Genomic DNA, 24,313 nt, shown 5'->3' with positions numbered 1-24,313 from the left:
GGGATACTTATTTCCCTACGGGATTCTTTAGCAATAACGTAGAGGCTAAGTCCAAGGGCACGGCCATTTTGATAGCTCGTACGGTCCCCTTTGTTGTTAAGGACACCCTATTAGATCCCTCGGGCCGCTACAAATTTGTTAAGGGTACAATCGCGGAAGTCGTTTATACCTTTGCGAGTATTTACCTCCCCAATACGGGATAAGACGTTGCTCTGCGATCCATCGCGGCCTCCCTGTCGGCCTTTTGGGAGGGTGTCCTGGTTGCTGGAGGGGACCTGAACACCCCCCTTTTTCCACAGTCGGACACGTCGTCCAGCTCTAGCTGCCTTCCTGATAGTCGCCTGCGCTCTCTCCGCGGCACCCTGACATGACTCCTTCTGGTTGACTGCTGGCGTACCCTATTCCCCACGGCTCGTGACTATACGTTCTTCTCGCTCCCCCACAATCGTTACTCCAGACTGGACTATATCTTCCTCTCCCACACCCATCTTGACCTCTTACAGTCTGCTACTATTTTGCCGCTGACATGGTCGGACCACTCTCCCGTGCTCATGACCATGTCGTCGCCACTTTGTAGAGCCAGGGAATGGACGTGGAGACTAAATGACTCTTTCTTGATGGACGAGACTATGGTGGCCCAGATTGAGACTGAATTACAAAATTACTTCCAGAGCAATGATACGCAGGGGATGTCCCCGCTGGTCTTTTGGGAGGCCCATAAGAGTGTGATCAGAGGTTTTCTTATCCAGCAAGGGGCGCAACAGAAGAAGGCGCGTAATAGTGAGATTACTGAGCTCACCAAGCAGATCTCCCTTCTCGAAGCTGCGCACAAACACTCTCTCTCTACTGAGTCCTACCGAGAGTTAACGGCGTTAAGGGGTAAACTCTCTGATCTGCTCCACTCCCGCTTCAGGAGGGCTTCCCTTTATGGCCAACTTTTTTTCCACGAGCACGGCAACAAATGTGGTACCCTGCTTGCTAAAATGCTGCGTCCACTCGACCGTCGCTCATATATTCACAAGATTCGGTCAGTGGGAGGTCAGATCTCCCCTTTCCCGGCCAAGATCACAGAGGCTTTCCATGCCTACTACACCTCTCTCTATAACATACGGGCGGGGGACCCCCGGGAGGGGCGGCCTGAGGTGATGGCGCGGGTCTCTGAGTACCTGAGCCATAACGTTCGTCGTCGGCTTACCCCTTTTACGGTTGAGGAACTGTCGCTGGCAATGAAATCCAGCCAACGGGGCAAATGCCCGGGACCGGGCGGTCTGCCCTTGGGGTACTATAAGACCTTTTCTGCCCGGCTCCTACCTTATCTTGTGCGTCCAGGAGGGCCTCTGTTTGCCGCCCCAGGCTCTGTCTGCCACGATTGCCGTTATCCCCAAGGAGGGCAAGGACCCTAGCCTGTGCCAGAGCTACAGGCCCATATTGTTGCTTAACGCTGACCTAAAATTGTTCGCCAAGATGATGGCCCTCAGGTTGGGCCAGTTTCTCCCCCTGACCAGGCGGGTTTTGTTCCCCACCGTGAAGCACGTGACAATACGGTCAGGGTACTTAACGTTATACACAGGGCGAAGAAGGAGGCTCGCGAGGTCCTGCTCCTGTCCACCGACGCTGAAAAAGCGTTTGACAGGGTGGACTGGACATTCGTGCAGGTGACCTTGGAGCATCAGGGCCTGGGCTCTGCTATGCTGGCCTGGATCGGGGCTCTATACACTACACCTACCGCCCGTATTCGTATTAACGGCGCCTTATCACCCCCGGTGGTGATTGGGAACGGCACTAGGCAGGGTTGCCCCTTGTCCCTGATGCTTTTCCTACTGTCCCTCGAACCCTTTTTGGAGGCGATAAGAGCTAACGCGACATACAGGGATTTTGCGCAGGGGACGCTCACCACAAGGTGGCGGCGTATGCAGATGATCTCCTCTTTATCGTGACCAACCCCTCCCTATCGAATCTCAAGATTAACTACGCCAAGTCCGAGATTCTTAACATCTCCGTCCCCCCTGGTTTGGTCCCGTCGCTCGTGTCTAGCTTCTCCTTTAGGGATTTGGTTTACTGCCGACCTTGCGCACCTTTACCGGGCCAATTTTGCACCGTTACTTTCCGCGCTGGCCGAGGACCTACGCAGGTGGACGCCTCTCTTCCTCTCCTGGATTGGTAGGGTCAATGTTGTTAAAATGAATCTGCTCCAGAGAGCGCTATATTTATTTCAAACCCTCCCGATCCGGCTGTCGCGCACTTTCTTTGCTTCGCTCCGCTCGTCTGTCACTAAGTTTGTCTGGGGCAATAAGAGCCCTCGACAGAAATTTTCGCAACTCACTCGCCCTAAGTCCCGGTGGGGGCCTGGATCTTCCCCATTTCCAATCGTATTATCGGGCTGTCCACTTGCTGCGAATTTTAGAATGGAATTTTGCTGGCCCGACTGCTAAGCCCTGGGTCGAATTGGAGCTGGGTGCGCCCAGGGGTCGTGTCCTTCATGCTTGATGGGGTCCTAGGCTCGGCTGCGGCGTGGAGCGACATCCTCTGATTTCCGCTACCCTGGCGGTTTGGAGGTGCGTGGGTTCCCGGGCCTGGCTCTCCTCGTCGCCCTCTCCCATGTTGCCCCTCGGTGGGAACCAGGACTTTGCGCCGGGACGAACCCGGGGGAGGTTGGCTTTCTTGGGGGTCCCTCCGCCTGTCCGCTTGCACACACTTCTGGGTGATTGGAGGGTACTGCCCTTTGCGGCTTTCCACGCACACCGTCCTGGCTGGATCACTTCACTTACCTCCAAATAACGCATTACGTCTCCTCCCTTCATAACCAGCAGTGCCTGTATAGGGGCCTCACGGTCTTCGAGACCTTATGCACTCAGAAGCGCCCGCCGGCGGGGGCCATCTCCATGCTATATTCATTGCTACTGTCTGGGTTGACGGAATCACCCCCTTCGTTTTGCCTGACTTAGGAAGCTGCCTGTGACGTACGACTCTCCGACGCGGACTGGTCCAAGATATTCTCCCTCAGCCACCAGAGTTCTAGAGCCACCAAGATACAGGAGACTAATTATAAAATCCTGTCTCTCTGGTACCGCACACCCGAGAAGTTGCATGTCATGTTCCCGACTGCCTCCGCTTGCTGTTGGAGGTGCGGTCGCGATGTGGGTACTATAATTCACATCTGGTGGGCCTGTCCCGCTCTACAGGTTTTCTGGAAGGAGGTCTACCAGGTTATTGTAGAGCTTACTGACTCACCGCCGCCTTACCAGGCGCTGTCCATGCTTTTACACCACACGTCGCTCCCTGTTTCGCGATACAAGAAATCTGTCATTCGTCACTTACTTGACGCAGCGAGGTGCCTTATCCCTCTCAGCTGGAAGTCTGTTCGCCCTCCGACACTGCACGCCTGGATGTCCAAAGTGGAGGACATTAGGGTGATTGATGACCTCTCTTTAACAGAGGGAGGCTTACACCGCTACCTGGTTCCACTGGCTCTCCTTCATGGGTAGGCACACTCCGTGATTGCCTCATTCGTTCGGGAAGTGCGTTTCTCTTTGTCTATTTGCCTTGCCCGTGCTCGGATGGGCGCATTTCCATATTTGTTTCGGGTTGTTTTCGCCTGTAACTTTTGTATTTCGCTGTGTCAGGTATGCTAATTTTGTACGCTGTGCCTTGTTGCTGTGTTATAATGACAATGTTGTACCACTTCCTTTCACTCTGTTCCTTACCCCCTTCCCCCCTTCCTTTTTTGCCTTCTGTATCCCCCCCTTCCCTCATTCTAAAAAAATTTGAAAAAAACAATAAACTTTGGATTTTGAAAAAAAAAGACATCAAGAAGTTATTTTATATATTTATTTTGTCTTAAATTTCATAAAGCAAACATAGAAACTTTAAGTATGCCAATTTCATATTGTAACTCACTGTTCATGGAAAAAATATAAATTGGGTAAAATTTATTTTTAGTCTTTTAATAACATTTTAATCTCTTGTGCTTTCTGTGCACCTAAATTGGGAAATAGGATGATTGTTATCTGTGCTATAGCGGTGAGAGGATTGTCCTAGCCTCATCTGGTGTAGAGACGCCCTACAAGAAACAGTATGAACTCACCTGAATTCTCCCGGGCTGTGCTCATCCTCGGTTATGGAAGTGTGAGCATAATGAGATGTGTAGGCTGAGCACCATATCTAAAACATGGTAAAAAAATATGACTTAATGTCTACGTCTTTTGTTCATAGCATTTAAATGTATAGGGCCAAACAAAAAAATAATAAAATTCATAACAGGTAGAGGAACGCTAAGAAAATGAACCACTGATCTAAACTTATTTGTGTGTTTCAGTAGGCAGGCTTTCAGCCATTATAACAAAATTGTTGTTATTGGCGTATAAAAAGCAGCGACCTCTATACAGCAATATTGCTTTTGTTTAATTTAATTAGCAAATAAGCTTTACAGCCTTATTATCCTTGTCTGATCTTAAATAACATTTGTGTCCTTATGTACACATAATCATGTTCATTCTTGATAATACTATATTATATATTTCATATTATATGACTGCTTAGTTTGTTTCAGCCTGGTGTGTTTTTAGGATAATTAGCATTCAGGAGGTTCTTTTCATAAATACAAAATTCCACTGAGACAACAGAGACTGCCCAGAGATCAAATGGCCTTTTCTCCTTTAAAAAATCACTACAGATTCTAGCTCTAACAGCAAATGATACACATCTTTACTCCAATACTAAACATTATAACACCCCCAGTCTTCCAGACAGCTTAGTTGTGGCACACTGGTTTAACCCTCCCAGATGCCGAATTGGTCATGTAACATGTCACACAGAAATGGTTAAAAATTAAAGAATCCATTAGTTTATACTCGCTCTCTAACCCCGACCGATTGGAGGAATGGTGGAGAGGGTGTGCCTGGAGGCTCCACCCTTTTGCCAAAGTGCACCAAGAGGCCAGAATAATGAGGACAGTTCACTAAGAAATAGAAACCTTTCTGTACCCCTCTTTCTTCGCCAATTTATTCCTTAAGTGTTTTATTATTATTAATTGTATAGGAGTGCCATCATATTCTGCAGTACTGCACAATGGGCAGACAAAGAATGATAAATAGTCCATCACATAGCAATTTGGACCTGCAGAAACAAAAGGTGAGGAGGGTCCTGTACAAATGAGCTTATAGTCTAGGATGAGGCCATTAGAAACCCAGCCACTAAGAGGTCAGTTCCACTGAGCCCATCCTTATTCATGTGGAATTGGCATGATTACAACATGTTCAAATTACATATCATCTTTTGTTGCAATGTCATTAGTATGATATATTACCTGGCTAAATGCAAGGAAGAAAAGCTGGTTACTGGTCAGGTCTAGCCCAGGCAGAATGTGTTCATTCCCACTCTTTGATAAGTACTTCTGGTAGGCCTGTAAAATAAAGATCTATGTACATTTCAAATTAATATATAGTCCAGTTTAGTTCTTATGCAACATCACATTTAAGGCAAACGAAGGTGAATCTGGAAAATAATAATAAAGTCCCTTTAAGGCAATGACAACCACCAGCAACTCAAACAGAAAGCTAGATTAAGCAATAAACAAGATTATTATTATTTTTAAGAGTGTGAGAAAATTATGTTCTGTATATATATATATATATATATATATATATATATATATATATATATATATATATACCAGACCACTAGACTTCTGACGGTGTGCTGTGGTCTCTGGCACCAAGACGTTAGCAGCAGATTCTTTAAATCCTATAAATTGCGAGGTGAGGCCTCCATGGATGGATCCTGGTGCCATGTGTCCTCCAGGTAAGCGATGCACAAGCACCCAGCCATCCATTTGATGGAAAAGAAAATGTGATTCATCAGACTAAGCCACCTTCTTCCATTGCTCCGTGGTCCAGTTCCTTTGCTCACGTGCCCATTGTAGGTGTTTTCAGAAACAGCATCAACTTTTTCAGTAACTTGAACTGCAGTAACTCGTCTATTTGATTTGAACACACAGGCCAGCCTTCGCTCCCCAAGTGCATCAATGAGCCTTGGCCGCCCATGATCCTGTCACTGGTTCACCTCTTTTCCTTTGATGGACCACTTTTGATAGATACTGACCACTGTAGACCAGGAACATCCCACAAGAGCTGCAGTTTGGGAGTTGCTCCTTACGCTTGCAAATTTTTCCTGCTTCTAACATCAACTTGACGAAATAGTCACTTGCTGCCTAATATATCCCACCAACTGACAGGTTCCATGATAACAAGATTATCAGTGTTATTCACTCTGCTGCCTTTACTGATTTACTGCAATGGATCATGGGTTGGGAAATTGGAAAAACACTGTATTATTTTATCACACAGATCAATAAAATATTTTTATACCTTGTAAGCTTGTCTAAGTCCACCATTGTCAGCAATATTTTCTGATAACGTACCAGTGCCACTGAGCTGCAAAAAACAAGCACATTATTTACCTCTTAAATGGATGATAACTTCAATGCCCTCTTATTTTACATTTTATCATAAAAAGTAAATAAACAAACAAGTGTGTTGGCGGTAAAAATATCATTAAAGTTGTTGGGGCAAGATTGAGTTATATGGTGACAAGACAATTCATTTGATCTTTTAATATATCACTGAAAGATCCACCTTGATTGGAGTTGAATGGCATGGTTTCATGGCATATGCCCATACTTACTCTAAAACACAATCAAGGACTGATTTCGAGAAAAATGGATCTTATGGCTCTTATCTGCTATTAAATTCTATATTTATACATGGAAATTTGTGAAAATGGATTTGTGAAAATATCTGTTGTATGAATTGTGAACAATGTTGGGTATTTTTATTTAATTAATTATTTTATTATTCTACTTACATACTTTCCTCCAGCTAAACTCCATGAGAAATTGCCATACTGGTCTACAAAGCAATCTGAGAGTTCATTAAATTTGTTAAGGGATTCCTCAGTCCACCAGTTAATAAGATTTCCATTTTCATCACGGTCTTTCCCTGTAAAATGTGTAAATATTGAATTGGAGAATATTAAAAGAGAAGACAGCAATTCCCATATATGGGTTTAAATATGTACATAATGGGTTCAACAAATCATCAATCTGGGAAGGCCTAAAACCTCAAGATCTATGTACTGTATAATTTTTGTATAACACCAAATGACAAATTCATACCAGTGTCATCAAAACCATGTGTGAATTCATGTCCAATCACAGTCCCAATCCCACCATAGTTCAATGCCTTGGGCTCCATAGCATGAAAAAAAGGAGGCTGCAAAATGGCTGCAGGAAAGACTGTCATAATAATAAAAAAGTTAATGTTAAACACAATAATCCAGAAATGCTTTTCCTACAATAATAGTCTCACATATTGTTAAAGTAAGTATTTAATCTATAACTTCACTTAATAATTTATGTGGAGAGAGCAATACAAGTGCTGGCTTGTAATCTTGGTTGAATTTCCCGTTAGGCAGATGGCACGTGTGCCTAGAATGCCATGTTTATAAGGTTGCAAAAAAGGGTATGGCTTTGCTGTTAAAACATAGAAACATAGAACTTAACAACAGATAAATACCATTTGATCCATCCAGTTTGCTCTGTAAAGTGTAAAGACTCAAACCTTAATCAGTCTTTAATCTAATCTAGGATTCAGGAGATGTGTAGCTCCTACAAAGATCATTTGGGACACCTTGGGGTCGAGTCAATGACCAGACTAAAGTGTAATTTCCAGCAACAATGGTAGAAAAACACAGTAAGCAATTAAATGGGTTGACTAAACTTAGAATACGAACCACCAAAAATCCTGCCCTGAAAGCTATTCAATGAAGTACACACTGTACAAGAAATGGATACATTTTTTTACACAGATTTCAGATCATCAAAATGTATGATTGGAACTCTGGCAACTCAAGAATTGGCCTCTTAATAATTATTATTGAGTTGGCTGATATCCCAGAATAAGTCTTTGATCTCAGCCAACTCACATTGGAAATACCAGTTTCTTCTGATTAATGTTGATTGCATTTTAGATGCATAAGTAGGGTTTTACCTATTTGATTACTGCCCATAGCATATTCTGCATTGATCTCTGCAGCACCATTTGTCCATCTAAGAAGAAAATGAAAAAATAATAATATAAGTAACTTAAAACATTCCATGGGTTAAAAAAACAGGTTTATTTATAGTCATAATAATGCTATGGTAATAGTCTAATGTTCATACATGTAAATGGAGATATTTATGTGATTATGTAATGTAATAATGTAAACCAAATCTTCCTCATTGTATGCCTCTGATGATAGGTAATCATTTAATATGTTAATCTACACCTTGGCCATTTTGTGTTTATAATAAAAATGTAATAAGTGATATTTTGTTGGTATCATAAGCATATAAATGATGCCCAAGCTACACGTGCAGTATTTAAGAGCCTATACATAATTAAAAAATTGTACAGAGTAGATATGTTTTCGGTTATTGGTTCATAATATATTTATATAAAAGGCGCTGGTTGTAATAACAGTGTAAAAAATGTAGCTGTTTATAAGAATTGTTGCTAGAATAATGTAAATGGTTGAAAAAAGCAAAAAAGAATTGTGTGTTGATTGACCACTAAAAGTAAAAATATATAAACATATTGATTGCAATGTTGCTAAGGGACCTACTGGAATAATTCATTAGACTGTAATTTAAATTCTTTATTAAACGTTATAAAATATCAATCCTGGATTGATCACATCGATCATGCATATTTTGAATTTTCTGCCTGAATTGTTGCACCTCAGCACAACTCAGACATACAAGAATGATTGTGTTAGTTCACTAACCATACCCCAGTAAACTGTAACCGTTTATGAATTCACCCCTAACCTAGAGATGGTTAACAACTCACAATAATAATAATAATAATAATAATAATAATATATATATATATATTGTTACACTTACTCGTCTGGGTCTGTCGGTTCTCTCAGCATCTTTGACCTTATCATTTGGACATATGCTTTATATTTTAATCTATTTTCAAAGTATTCTTCTTCTTTAAACTGCAACTATAATAATAACTGTGCAAGTAAACATGCCTATAAAGGCTGACATACAAAATGAATGTAAGCATACTTATAAAGAGATGCTGACTGAGTAGCATTTACACATGTTTTGGAATACTTTTGGTGTGTGCCATGTTAGGTAAATTTGAGTACTACAATCTATAATGATAGGGCGGCCATGAGAAATCTTGGGGCCCAGTGCAATTGTAAGAACAGGCCACTCTGCCTGGTCCCACCTCCTTTTATTCTCACCACCCAACCATGCTCCTCCTACTGCTCTGTCCCATGCTCCTCCTACTGCCCCCATGCTTGCAATGGCAACCAGGCCCTAAAACCCGCAGGTGATCAGTCCCATGTACCAGGCTGGAAGAGCCATTAAAGAGGTCTGTGGAAAATCACAGGTCCTATGCCCACCTGCCTGAGCCTCACTCATAGGTAATGGTTGTACCCCCCTGATGGCCCTGATTATTGTAGTCTATATTCACAACATCTTAGTAACAAATTGGCAGTCCAAAAATAACCTATTCATTAAACTACCAGTGCATGAGCGTCTGAAGTCACATACACTTGACTACAGAGGAGTCAAGTTGCTAAGAGGTGGAAAAAAAGCACCTGAAGATATATTCATTAGACTTTGAGTTGCTCGTGAGTAGCAAATCCACCTCCACCTATTAACAAAAGGGAACCTCCACACCCTGATTGGGGATGGGAGTTAAAATATAATAATAGCTCCTATAAGAGGCAATGATCCATCCCATGCTTGCTCCCTCATCCACCATGCCTGCAGGAGATAGGAGGATCTGGATCACTCCTAAAGAACTTCTCCACTGAGCAGCACCCAAACCATAGTTACCAGGTGCAGCCAAACTTTCAATCTTGCAACTCCAAAACCCTCCTCTACTAAATATAAAATAAAAATATTTAACAGCCTCCTTAAGTACACCCCTGGTTCCTCACCTAGTGTTTGTTGGTCATTGAGAAAATGGTGGAGCATTGAAATGCCCTTCTTTGCAAATGCCCTGCCTTGGATACCAACATATTAACAAAAAAAAACAGAAACAAAACTAGTTTGTTTCGAATTTGATCTGTTTTAAGTTGAAAACCATTACATTAGAACAGGGGCGTCCAACGTGCGGCCCTCCAGCTGCTGCAGGACTACATCTCCCATACTCCTCAGCCAGCCCCTTAGCTGAAAGAGCATTATGGGAGATGTAGTCCTGCAACAGCTGGAGGGCCGCACGTTGGACGCCCCTGCATTAGAACATCATCAGTCCATGTGTGTGTATGACAGATGTTATTACAGAGGTGACAGTGATGATCCATACAGCAACAAACTGTGTATAGAATTTATAAAATGTGAATGTTATGTATGAACTTTACCCCCGCATATAGTTCATTGAGCTTCTTATCATCAAAAACATCCTCAGGAAAGCCAATTTTCTCCACCATGTTAAATGCCTGTGGATATACTGTATTTGTTAAATTATAAGATACTATATTCAAAGTGATTAAAAATGCACATAATAAAAAAAAACTTCCCTACATGAACAGCCTTATTATTTCTAGGGACCCAAACAGCACAAAGGGGCAGGAGAGGAGAGATTGGTGCAGGCAAAGGAGACTGAGCCAAATGTTTTATTACAATTAAACATGTTGCATTATTATAATTTAGGAGTTACACTATACAGCGAGAGAAAATATAAATGTTATATGAATCTATTTACTACCTTTAAAGCTGCTTTCTTTTTTGTTTCTTCATCCATCCATTCTTGCTCCTCCAACATTTCCAAGAATACTTGGCGTATTTCAGAAATCATCCCTTTCACCTTTTCAGTGAAGAAGTATTAAGTTAGTGTATGAATACCTATATTTTTGCATATAACATACACTTAAAATGTGAAATAGTGTCTTCTGGAAATTGTTACCTTCATATGTTGTAATTACATGGAAAAATACATAAATCGATTTTTATACATTACCATTTCTTTACTGTCTGTAGAAAATACTTCATTTACATACAATCTCCCAATAACATCATCAAATTGTTCAAGAAGTGATTGAACGCAAACTTTCCAAATTGGAGCGTCTGTAGTTAAACCGTAAAAGAGCTGTAAAAATAATTATACATTGGATGTGACAACTACTTAAAATAAGAAATATAGTACTATGGTATTATAGTCTGTTTCTATTTTGTAAACTATTCTGTAAATGTAAAAAATATTCACAAGCACCCAAATTTTTTTGGAGTGTGTAAAAAAATGCACCAAAGACCTGTTAAATTGAATTAATTGTTCTCTTGCAAATCTACCAATGTGGCATATCTCATGGAATCCAAAAAATAACCCAACATAAGGTATGTGGTTGAAACATAGAAACCCCTGCAAAAATGACTTAACTAACACTGACACTCAATATCCAGCTCGGATAGAAGATCCCCGGTTGGCCAACATCTCTCAACAACTGTATACACTATATCAGATTTCACTGTATTAGTATTAAAGAGCAACTTCATTAACACACTTGAACATCAAATTGGGAATCGGAAAAATAGACTTTGATGGCCGATCACAACCATTCAGCCCATCTAGTCTGCCATTTTTCTTCTGACGTAAAATACTGAATCTTTAATCAGTCATTTGCCTTGTGTTAAATTCCCTCACTTTATCGTTTGGTAAAGTAAAACACCATTCCATTTGATCTAATGTAAGTAAAATATATCAATATATTTTCGTGCAGGAGAGGTTGATTAAACCAAATATATTGTATTGTATGTAATATATTGTACTGTATTCTAAGTTAGTGGTTAATAATTACAGAGATAGCGATCAAAATAGTATAATCTGTATTAAAGGCATATTAGGCTCTGGATTAATGATTTCACGTCAAACAAACCATACAGCACCTGATTGAAGGGCTTGGCGGCAGTCTTGTATTCCTGACTTAAGCTATTTGCAACAGACTTCACATACTGCCATGCAAGGTAGTTCTGAATGTCTCTATAAGGCAAGTCACAATTCAGTGGTTTGCCAATGTAAAATAATAGTACAACAAAAAATCTCTACTACATGCTGTAGTCTCACCTGGCATTAAATTTGGATATAAAATTGGTAATTTTCTTGATATAACCAGATGCAAGCATGACAACTTCCTCATCCTTTTTAATAGCGATGCCACCTGGTGAAATTACTTCATTGATAAATGACAGCCAGTTTAACCTCTGCAACAAGAAAAAAAATAAGCACACAGAGTTCAAAATAATGACTTTTATTGCAAACTGAAATGACAAAATAAATATTGGCTTGACCGCTGGGATCACAGGAAGCGCCAATAAGACTGGGCTCCACTGTAGCCATAGTTGCTTGAATTGCTATGTGACTTGTGTCCTGGGCATCAAATTCATCCTTGCTACTGCATGTATCACATACTACCTAGCAGCTAGAGAATATGATGGCATCAGGAATGGACATGTGAATTCAAATCAGTCATTGCGGTTTAAGGCTGAAGCCACCAATAAGTGACATGCATGCAGCCATGTGTATCTCACAGGTGGCCACAAATTAAAAGACCGCATGAGTGACAAAATGGTCCATGGGATGCACCACTGAGCACCAGACCAACCGGGTATTTGCCTGGTATGCCAAATGGCCAGTGTGAACCTGGCTGGTATATCAGAGCACAGTCACTAAAAAGCACACAGTGAGACAGATCTCCTTACTCCCCTGCCTGACACGGGGAAAACAGAGTAGGTGAGGATGCTTGGCAGCAACAATAGGAGGACCCAGTCCAAGTATATGGATGCCTTAAACACCTACTGTAAAGAAAGCTTAGGCCAGTGATTTAGAATCTATGGTACATGTGCCACCATGGGCACGTCAAGGCCTCTGTTGTGGCACGCGGCCAGGTTGCCGACTGACCGGTTGTTTTTTAAAATCTGCCAAAATAAAGGGAGTGCGAGGTCTGTTCATACAGACCTCTGTTTCACTGCTTACGAAGAGTGCCGCCTGCTGATGCTGAGCACCAGCATTTGATGCCATTTATCTTTAACTGACCCATTGGCCAGAAAGTGTCAGCCCTCCCTGAGAGGCACCATACACAAACCTGAGTTTTGAATAAAGAACAAGTATCTATTGCTGTCAACATTGATGCTTTTTTATAAAAACAACTATAAATAACAATCCTTGCCCTAATACTTATCAGCAATGGTTAAGACCCCAAAAAACTGTGGTAGTATAGAAACACTTTGGATCGGACTTGTAAACACAATAACCATTATCAAAGTCTGTAATGAATCAAGCATTGTTATAAAAATGCCTTTCATGCCTGCATAATATGAAGGCGTTAATGTGCTTGTGTCTAAATGGCATACTGACTTTAGTAAAGAGAAGGAAACATTGTAGCCATTCATCCTTCTGTTAGCAAACCTTAGGAGAAGATAAGAAGTACCAAACCCAATGTTATATGCCATATTTGCATTTATTATGAGAAAAAATTACACTATACCACATATTGGTTGGGCATTTATGAACAATTGGTACTTGTGTCCTCCATGGCTGGGCATTTATAAACAATCTGTAACTATGTGCACAGGCATAAATATTTCTTATGGAGAAATGAAGCATTATATTCAAAAAGTATCAAGATTAATTAGTACACATAAGTCTTCAGAAAAACTTACCTTGCCACCTATAACTACAATATAATCATTTTCAATCTGTGAAACTGGAATCTTCATGTAAATGTTATTGGGGTCCTTTCGGATGTCACTTGGAACGGATGCCTGTAATACCATACATATATTCTAAATATTATTTAAAACCATGATTGTGAGCAAAGTTTTCAGAAAAGGTAGCAAACAGATATTCCTGACACATATTGGTACCTCTCCTTGATATCCTGCATGACTCATTGCAGTTTGTATCATACTTTTGCAGTAAACTATTTAAAGGGAAGTATTCCAGAATTCCTTCATGGTTCATGGCAGACAATGTATTAACGTGATACAACACCAGTACTCAAGTACTTCTGGCAGGGAATTTCCTACTATTTATCATCACAGGTGAGCATAGGTGACTTTGCACATGTCTGAAAGACATAATGAATTTATCCTGTTATGGGTACTTGAAGACTGATGTTGATCAGTTTTGTGTACAATTTAGCCATATCTGAGAACTTTATAAATGAGCTGATCCTCAGACTTAAAATATCAGTCATTTCATAGCAATAACAAATATTGACTGGTTAATGGTGGAAACAAAATGGTCCTTGAAAATCATTATTTGTCACTAGATAATGATACTTTGATTTAGCTAATCTGTATTTAAGAGGGCATTTAAAGTACTCCAACAGGGGAAGCACAAGCTGGGTTGGTTAGGTATAAATACAATTCAAACTAGAGTATGAAGGAGTCAGCTCTAGTCTGTCCTGCCCTGACAATCTATTTGTTCACCTTAGACTCAAGATCAAACAATAACACAGATGTCTGGACAGATATTTCCCAGCTAGCTTCTACATCCCCAAAACATCCAAGGCATTAATATAGAACAATATAAATTGAAAATGCAAATCATATGTGACACAATGCTGACATATTAGCTCACTTCTGAAATTTCACATGCACATGTCTTTCACATGCACATATCTACATAAAATGTCCACACAAAGATGGTCTATGAAAAAGCGCCTGAAGGTCTTTGATGCAAATAGAGCATTTAGTGAAATATCTGCCTACTCCTGTGCGCAGACATTTTAACCAAACACACTGTCTAAAGCTCAATCTTAGACTCCATCTTGATTCTGATACTGTGCTAAACATGTAGAACCTTCGAGCTGTCTAGATACAGTTTTCCACCTTTCCCAGAGGTCCTGTTTCTATATGAAGCTTCATCAAAGTCTCATAACCACCTGGACTTAGGGGGCTCAATTCCCAGAGCTTAAGGGCAAGGGTATGAAGTGTATTTGGTAACTTTTATTATGCAACTTTTATTATGCAACTGCCTTGGGCGGCACATTTCAGGGGGGCGGCAAAAAACGCCACCCCAAAAGCCCATCAAACGCCCCCTGCAAGTGTTCCAGCCAATGGCGCGCGCTGCAGGATCCGTGTTTCGCTGTACAATGGGCAGGTTTAATGGGAGATCTTTGTTCTCCCCAATCGGCCTATTTACGCTACGGAGGCTTTCATGTCCCTTTTAATGCATTCCAGATGGCGACTGCGGAGAGGGCGGTTGGGGGCACTGCCCTGGATCTCGCCTAGGGCAGCACTGAAGGTAAATACCCCACTGGAAACAATACAAACAAATTTCACTCACATTAGCAATTGCTTTCTCCAGCTCAAAAACCTTTTTCATTTCCACTCTTATGTGATCATCTTTAATGGTGAGATTCCTCTCCTTGCGGACAAGTGTAGCCAAATAAACCATATATTCTTCATATGCGGAGCATATCTACAAGGAAAATCAAAAAAAGAATGGCAAAATTAATTACAATCCAAATCCTGGGGAATTACTAACATTTCTGAGATGCATATATTACTATAAAATATGTCATGTATTTATGAGAGAGTTTGTGTATGAGAGAGTGAGAGTAAGAGCAAATGAGAGGGAAAAAGCAACAAAATGCAAATAATGATGATGATGATGGGTGACGGGAGTTATGCTGTACCTTTGTCAATGTCTGGTTCAGTATATAGTGAAAGGATGTATGCTGTACTATCAATGTCTGGCTCAGTATATAGTTACGGGAGTAATGCTATATCATCATCTATGTCTGGCTCGCTATATAATGATAGGAGTCATACTGTACCATCGTGTGTATCTGGCTTGCTATATAATGATTGGAGTCACGCTGTACCACCATCTATGTCTGGCTTGCTGTATAATGATATGAGTCATGCTGTTCCTCAGTGTATGGATCACTAAATAATGTTGGGTGTTATGCTGCATAACCATCTGTGTCTGGATCACTATATAATCATAGGAGTTATACTGTAGCACCCCCAGTGTCTGGATCTCTATATAATGATGGGAGTTGTAGTGTACCACTGTCTGTTTCTTGATCTCTGTATAATGATGAGAGTCATGCTGTACCATCCTCAGTGTCTGCATCACTATACAAAGGTAGGAGTCATGCTCTATCACCCTTAGTGTCTGGGTCACTATATTATGGTAAGAGTCATGCTGTACTATCCTCAATGTCTGCATCACGATATAGTAATAGAAGTCATGCTGTATCAACTCAGTGTCTAGATCATTATATAATGGTGGGAGTTATGCTGTGCCATGGTCTATCTCTGTATCACTATATAACTATAGGGGATATAATGTACCAGCCTGAGTGTCTGGATCGCTATATGATGATGTTTTACCAGCTCAAAGTATGTTAGCTGTCCCGCCCTCATTGACATACAAGTCAAGCACACTGAAACAGTTTTGTGGTAAAACATATTCTTTATCTTGTTTATTCAATTAAAGCATGCAATACATGGTAAATTAATCAATAAAGAGTAAACATCAATACATCACCGGATATTGTAGCATCACTCCTCAATCGGGGGACTTTCACAAGCGATTGTCTTCAGGAGGAATCCGGGAAATCACTGCAAGGTCGACCGATAAACGCAGGCTCGAAGCCTCAGTAAGTCCCGGATTCTCCTGCAAATCCCTGTTAGTTTATACACTACCTTGTTGACAAGAATGTTTCCGATCTGGCGCAGTGAATGAATAAAAACACCTGTATCCTATGAGTATCACGCGCATACATGCGTAGTATAACATTCTAGAAGATTTGAGTGCATGATCAACGTATGCTGATCATGCGCATTTAAGTTGTTTTCTACATAGGAAATCATGAGATTATGAGTCAGAATTCTGGTTCTGCACAACAAGTTCTGAACTATATTAACCTCTATATTTCTGACTATAACAGCGGGGAATCATATTAGTTACTATCCTTTTGGCTAACTGAATATACTAACTTATTCAATCGCACCCCATACTCGTCACATTAGGTAGTAGAAGTATTATTAAACACTCATCTAGAGACACCAGACAAGCCAGAAGGCTTGCTTTTCCCTCAGAAATCTCATGGTGCTTTCACATCCACAAGGGATTCTGGGTAGGCACATGCAAATAAGGTTAACAATTATCACCTTTGCCTCTATATCCACTTTATACATGGATCCCTTGAAAGTAATTGCCCGCTGTACAAGACAGCCTTTTGACAAAACTCAGGAAGAGGTACAATAGCCAGATCACCACTCATGGACAGCTGTTTCGTCCTTCATGGGAGAGGCAAAGGTGATAATTGTTAACCTTATTTGCATGTGCCTACCCAGAATCCCTTGTGGTTGTGAAAGCACCATGAGATTTCTGAGGGAAAAGCAAGCCTTCTGGCTTGTCTGGTGTCTGTAGATGAGTGTTTAATAATACTTCTACTACCCCTTAAATTTAAGTGGAAGGGTTTCCATCACCTTTTACCCACCATAACTTATGTAATGATATTTCTTAGCTACCCCAAGCCTCAACTATTAAGCCAGTATCACAACCTCATGCTGACGAGTCCCATGAAGGACGAAACAGCTGTCAATGAGTGGTGATCTGGCTATTGTACCTCTTCCTGAGTATAATGATATTTCTGCTTATAGTTAGTTAAAAAATTGTCTCCTTCAATATGTGCGCCACATATGTGGACAAGAAGGACAGTAAGCCAGAAGTTATAAAAATGTGGAAGCGCTAGCCTTACAAGTGTATAGTATACATCTAAGTCCATCAATGGAAGTAATATACCTTTTTGTTGGATCCAGTACATTCATAAAATTCAGGTGATAATAGTCCATTGTCAGGCTGATCAATCTGTGAAAAGCATACATACAATTACATCAAAGTAAATATTTTAATGATTAAACAATACACATGTGCACTACAGTGGCAGCTAAATTAATTTTAACATGTAAAATGACTATATAAAACATTTCAATGTGAGAAAGAGTTGGTAGGAGGGTTTTGGGGCAATTAAGCCATGGCTGCTTACCACCCAAATTCCCCTAAAAATGATGCTTAAAAATACCCTGTTTAATATGGCATCCTAACGTGGGATAAGACTGCAAACAGAATATGCTTAAAAAAAGAACACTATAGTAACGTAGCTCATACAATATTTATTGTTAACAAAAAAAGACATGTAGCACACAAACAAATACGACATAACAAGACATGTGTAATGCAAAAGAGGAGAAAACACACTTTAGAGGTTTATCCAACATTTTGGAAAATATCCCTTCGTCTGTGATGAGAGTTTTAGACGTTTTGGGGCATATCTTTTGATAAAGATGTATTTTGCCTGAATATATATATATACACATGTTTTGGCTAGCCTATCAAAAGGATAAATGTGCAAAGCGGAGTCAAGCAGGATAAATGGCCTCCTATATGGTAGTTTGGTCCTTTGGAGTGTCCGTAAAGACATGCTTGAGGACATCTGCTACCTTGTAGGCATGTCTGGCTAGGCTTGTGCATGGTTTGAAGACACTCTAAATCCTGAGAATTATTATGTGCATTCAGTCCAGCTATCCAAACACACCAGATTCACCCACAGTTAACGCACTGACCATTAAAACACACTGTTTTGTTGTCATCACTTCCTCTTCCATTCTTTAAACAGGATTGGTGGTTTCACCCAAACATATGTAGGATACCAGCAGTAAATTAAGACATTGAGCTGTTTCTACTCTTTGGAATATATTTAGTAACTAAATATAGAAACAATATATAAATATTAGAAGCATTAGAAGATTATTCATACAAAGAGAAAAGAAAATCATTTGAAAACGCACACTAACGCTATTTCTACTTAATGCCACTTTTAGGCTTTGCCAAGCATATTTTGTAATAGGATTCATAGGATATTGTTGAACACATACATAAATAATGTGAACTGTATTATTCTTGAAATCTTTTTCCACAAAAACACTGATAATGCTCCCCTCTGCGTATCTGGCATTTAGATGTGACATTGATTTTTCTGCAGACCACGCACCTGTAAAATAATAAATGCAGTAGATGTCTCTTCAATGACACTGCTTAAACACAAACATGTCATACGCACAGCTTTTATCATCTTTAAACTATTTTTTCTAAACAAATTATAACTTGTGTTTTTGTTTTATCAGTACCATTAATTTCGATTACCTGATCAATGACAAAACCTGCATAGCAAATATTTCGGCTAACTATTCTTCTCCATAAATGTTAAACTTCTAACGCTTCATCTGAAGATTTAAGCAAATTTGGATTTCCTAGTTAAATTTAAGAACAATCTTAAATTCCTAATTTTCTGTTCCTTTTACCATAGGTTACATTCCAGTTTTCTGCTGCGACTGGCCAATCAAAGATATCTGGCAAGGTGGCAAGTAACGGTTGTCCTTTTCTACTATTCTTTGTGCCTTCAAGAACAAAAAGTGTTTTTTTTTAAATCATAACAAACCTTAAACAGATTGCATTAAAAAGTTAAGTGTAAAGTTTTAAAACATACCTTCATCAATGCAGGACTTGTAAAAGATTTTTGTTTTTTTTACTGCAGGTATGTCATTATCATTCTCCGTTTCTAGTGCACCTTAAAGTAATCATAGTATGCAATCAACACAATCAGTATATTTTTGATTGCCCACAAACTATGTGCTATTTGTTTCTCCTTTGTTTTTTTTTTTTATCTCCTTTTTTACCTTATGGAGTTAACCCAACATTTTCTAAAATAAAATAAATTTCCCACTGCCTGTATGTGTGTTATTTTTTCCTTTATCTTCCTTGTTTTCCTTGACAGTCTCTCTATTCACTGTACGTTTGTGACAATATTCTGTCCTTCTGTTTTTGAATGCCCCCATCTTTCATTGGGTATTCTTTCTTATTGATACCCTTGTGTTCCTCCCCCAACTCCATGTAATCTCCTACAGCTTCAATCATGTTGACGTTGTCTTCAACAGTTGTCTTCAACAGACAAATGCTTCTCTGCTATGAAATTCTATGTTTCCACATCTGAATCAATGACAATTATCCACTTGGACAATATTAATGATAACGCTTGGCATCACTTACTTTTAAGTATTATTCGTCTTTGGTCAGAAAGAATGTCAATTGTACCATGTCGAACGGAGCCTTCTGGAATGACGTGCTTCTTAAGCCATCCTCCACATGCATACTTATAAAAATTTGTACAAGGTTCTACACTGCTGTCCATATTGGAAATAATTCTAGATGCTGTAACATAAAATAGGTGATTCTACAAGTAATATTGCAAAATACATATCTTCTTAGCATTTATAAAATTATTAAGATGCCAGGAAGTATGTATGTAATTTATATAGTTAAAAGCTATCACTATCAATTGATAAGCATAAAATTAATATTTATGTCCATAGCCAAGGTTTTATATCTGATTTATAACTAATGTACTACATTACCAATGCTCCATGCAAGTCAATTAAACAAAATTGCTTTTATCAATTGCTTTAAAAAAGAAATTTCAGTATGTAAATATACCTGTGTAGATCTTCTGCTTTTATAATGGAATCAGTGTAGAAAGTACGACAAAACTGTAGTTTTTTAAAATTACAAAGCTCCCAGAAATTAACCATAAAAAAGATGCTGACCGTGACTATAGTTGATAAGTTAGGAAAGTTTAGAAGTTATTCTAGGAAATGCTTTCTAAAGTATAAATTGATACTGAAAAAAAGCATGCAGTGTTTACAGCATATTATCCCCTGGGTGGCAACTGCAAGAAATGTCTTTGTTAGGTTCAGGAACAATTCATTAAATTAGTATGTTATATTGATTTTTTCCCATTTTAGTTGTTGGATGATGGTGTGTAATTCAAAGAAATGCTATGATTTATTATCATATTGTTATCTATATATGTAAATGCTTCAGCTTTACCCTTTGTCAAAAGAAGGATTTGGGGCAATGGCGACATAGCATAGAAAATAATAACGATCGTTCTTGGTTTTTTTTAGCTAGTCTGTGGAATCAACTTATCGTTTTCATTGGCATTTAATGTAAAACATCTATTCTCCTTTTAAATAGATTCTATTACCGGTATATACTGTTAAATAAAAATTTTTAATAAAAATCATTAATTTCAGTAGAAACAAAAAAAAGAGCTGCAGTTCTCCTTGAGGTTATATTGAGGGGTTATCTCAAATATACTCATTCCTAACCTGCATTTACGCATGTGGCAGTCTTGCAGATTCCATCTAGAAGGAAAAAAGAAACAAAATGTTTTCATTCCAAATATGGAATCTAAAATTCTGTAGCCAACAATATATAAAAAGGCCTATAGTGGACCCTGTACCACACCTCCAAGGCCCAAATCCCTCCAACTGGAATTTTATTATTATTTTTTAACTCCCAAGGTGCATACTTTAACCCCCCAATCCCACTGGGAATACGATAGGGATGAGGTTGGGGCCTGCCTGGGGACTGTGCCTCCTGTAGGGCTTTCTTATATTATTTAATCCTCCATCCCCTATAAGCAGGGAATGAATGTCTATAAGGGGACATATAGGACGGGGTAAGCATTGCTCCCCTTCCATTTTTTAGTTTTAAAAGTTTTTTTGTTTTTTTTTAACATAGCCGGGGGCTAATTTTGTGAGTTCCAGAAGAGGACATGCAAGTTGAGAACTGTTGTCAGTCATTGTTGTCATTGTCTGTAACTCACAAAATTTTATGTTGCAGGCACTAGCATATCACAGCACTAACAAATCACAGTATAGTGAATCTGCGAGTTGTATTGTGTGTGTGTGTGTGTGTAAGCAAACAAGGGCATGGGACCTTTGTTGAGTCTGGTAAGTTGAATAGACACATCTGACTTTGCTGCAGAGCTATTGACAATAAATAAGTAGGGTTTTCCTGTCATCAAATAGTCTCATATTATTAATAAGGCATTGGCCATCTTTGGTCTATAAGGGGTTTAGGCAAAAATATCTACTCACCGTTATATGTTACATATACAATTGTCATTGCAATTGCAAAACTTCCCAGGAGAGCTAAAAGTATCATAAGAGCTATTACCAAAGGCTTTAAAGCAATTGTTTTCTTTGTCTTCAAATGTGTTATGTCCACTACATCAACTGAATATTGGTCTTTGCTTCTGCAAATAAAAATAAAAAACAGATTCACCTCATTGATAATTATTATAGCTGTGCAAATATTTTTTAAAAATGATCTATGGGAGCTACAGAGAAAACAAATATTTTTTTTGTTTATATGGTAACTTCTGCAGCCATTGAAAAGCACAAAACCGGGCAGGATGAGGCATTTTCTGTCCAATTAGAACGCAACGCATGCATTAAACCTCATGTACATCATGAAGTCATGAGTGGTCACATGACATCTGAGTCCTAATGTTTGTGACAAATGTTAGCAGAAATTCAGAAGTGGAAGCAGAGTTAGCCCTAGGTTTCTTGTATCCCTAAGTAAGTAAAATGCAGATCTATTTACTAAAATCAGTAGAAAAATGCAAGGATTTATCTGAATGTTGACTGCATGCCAGATTAATTAACTTCTTACAGAAACTTGGCTTGTTACTCTCCCTCTTACATGTAGCCTTGAGGGAGAATCAGCATAGGCCTTGTAGAAAATAGTTGCTCTCCATAAATATTATCTCAAGAATTTTTCTGAATAGATCATTTCTTTTGATAAGCTAAAACTTTATCTTTTTTTCAGACAACAAAAATGTATTATTTTTTTGCTTTTACATCAGTAGACTAGCACAGCAACCCCAACTACAAAACAATCGACAACCAATAGGAGACCGCTACTCTATTGAGTATTTTTATATTTAGAATTAGAAATAAAAGGTATAACGGTTTTTAATCTTACATATGGTCTCTCTCACTGTTCTTAGGATCAACAATTTATCTTAAGCTTTTTTGGGGGGACTTTTTTTGTTTGATCTAATTCACAGCTTGAGGCACCGTACCCAGATGGCAGCAATAGCTAATGTATCAAGAAATGGAAGTGACATAAATGCTTCCCAATATTACATTCTTGCAATCTTATCCAACATCTACTGGCACTGTTCATTCCAAGTGTCACATGTTAGAAGGGACCATTCCCAAATTCCACGCTTATTTCTAGCAACTCAGAAGGTCAGCTGGACTTAGGTATATGTTATAGAGTCCTAAAATTCACAACAATGTTTATGGAAACAGCAGACTTTTCACAATGGCTTAGTATGCAGTCGTATAGAATGTTACAACCAAAATTATTTGTTAATTGAAAATTACCATTATACCTTTCATTAACATGGGCCAATATAGGTATGTTCACAGCCCATAATTGGAAACAGGTGCTATAGGTGTTGGTTAATACATACATTGCATCCACCAAAACAATATTAATGGCAACAATAATACTTATTGGTAGGTATGTTTTACATGAATATCTTTGTAAAACGCGCATCCCATTTTAAGGCAATGACTTACAACGGCTGGAATTGTGAATCTGGTCTAGTCTTGCTTTGCGTTTCCCTGGGTTCACCAGCATCTTCAGTAACATTAGACAAGTCTCCAGGAATCATGGCTTTTTTTTTCTCTTAAAGTGTTTGAAAGGGTTAACTGTGCAGAATCTGCTTGTGAAAATGGCCCTGCTGTGAAAATTATAGGTTTGTTAAATAACACCGAAACATCTAAAATCATCCCACAGGAGAAGCAAAAAGATGGCATGTACAATAGAAGCAGTCCAATCTCTCAAGGTGCAGTCATTTAATTATATTATATTAATAAATTCACATAGTTAGAAGACAACAGTCTGTCCCAGTTATTAGTAGACTTTGGCACCGGCCAACTCTTCATGTTGGTCTTCGTGTTCATGGGGGAAAAAATCTTATTATTCCATGAATATTCGCCCGTTCCTGTGTTTGGTTCGGGCGAACATTCGTGTACATTGTTAGTGTTAGCGTTTTTTTGTAGACCAATTGCTGGCGACCAATAGAGTGGCTTGTACAGACTTTCAAAATCCTTTTGCCGTAACTTGGCAGGAATAGACCACTGGTCTCCCCGCGCCAAGAGTTAAAGGTCCGTACAAACAACCAACAGAGTCGCTTGTACGGACCTTTTACTCTTGGAACCGGGAGACTTAAACTGAATATCTGTGGATTTTTGTTATAAATGGGGAAGCAAAGGATGAATTGTGAATCCCGCAGGCAGAGGTCAACTTGAGGTTCCACAGGTTAACATTCTTAATAACATGTACAAACGAATAGTAGAAGTATTATTAAACAT

General features: G+C 39.3%; 1 protein-coding gene across 1 annotated transcript; it reads right to left on the bottom strand.

Annotated features, from left to right (window-relative positions):
• Nucleotides 1-1,415: 1,415 nt before the first annotated feature.
• LOC149300336 (neprilysin-like) lies at nucleotides 1,416-23,610 on the bottom strand. The gene is made up of 23 exons (XM_089485297.1): nucleotides 23,516-23,610; nucleotides 22,022-22,179; nucleotides 21,248-21,283; nucleotides 20,130-20,291; nucleotides 19,570-19,650; nucleotides 19,385-19,480; nucleotides 18,959-19,074; nucleotides 17,826-17,891; nucleotides 15,351-15,485; nucleotides 13,721-13,822; nucleotides 12,126-12,262; nucleotides 11,948-12,041; nucleotides 11,025-11,153; nucleotides 10,773-10,871; nucleotides 10,426-10,503; nucleotides 8,945-9,048; nucleotides 8,046-8,104; nucleotides 7,172-7,291; nucleotides 6,862-6,995; nucleotides 6,366-6,431; nucleotides 5,306-5,401; nucleotides 4,085-4,161; nucleotides 1,416-1,614 (listed from the first exon to the last, which is right to left on the bottom strand). Exons 1-23 carry the CDS (start codon nucleotides 23,608-23,610, stop codon nucleotides 1,416-1,418), a joined length of 2,439 nt encoding a protein of 812 aa, XP_089341423.1.
• Between the last annotated feature and the right edge of the window lie 703 nt (nucleotides 23,611-24,313).

Source organism: Sceloporus occidentalis, unplaced genomic scaffold (genome assembly GCF_023333645.1).
Source record: "Sceloporus occidentalis isolate IW3139 unplaced genomic scaffold, rSceOcc1.0.p SCAF_25, whole genome shotgun sequence".
Classification (NCBI taxonomy): Eukaryota; Metazoa; Chordata; class Lepidosauria; order Squamata; family Phrynosomatidae; genus Sceloporus; species Sceloporus occidentalis.
Note: the sequence above shows the minus strand (reverse complement) of the source record. Positions and strands in the feature narration are given on the sequence as shown.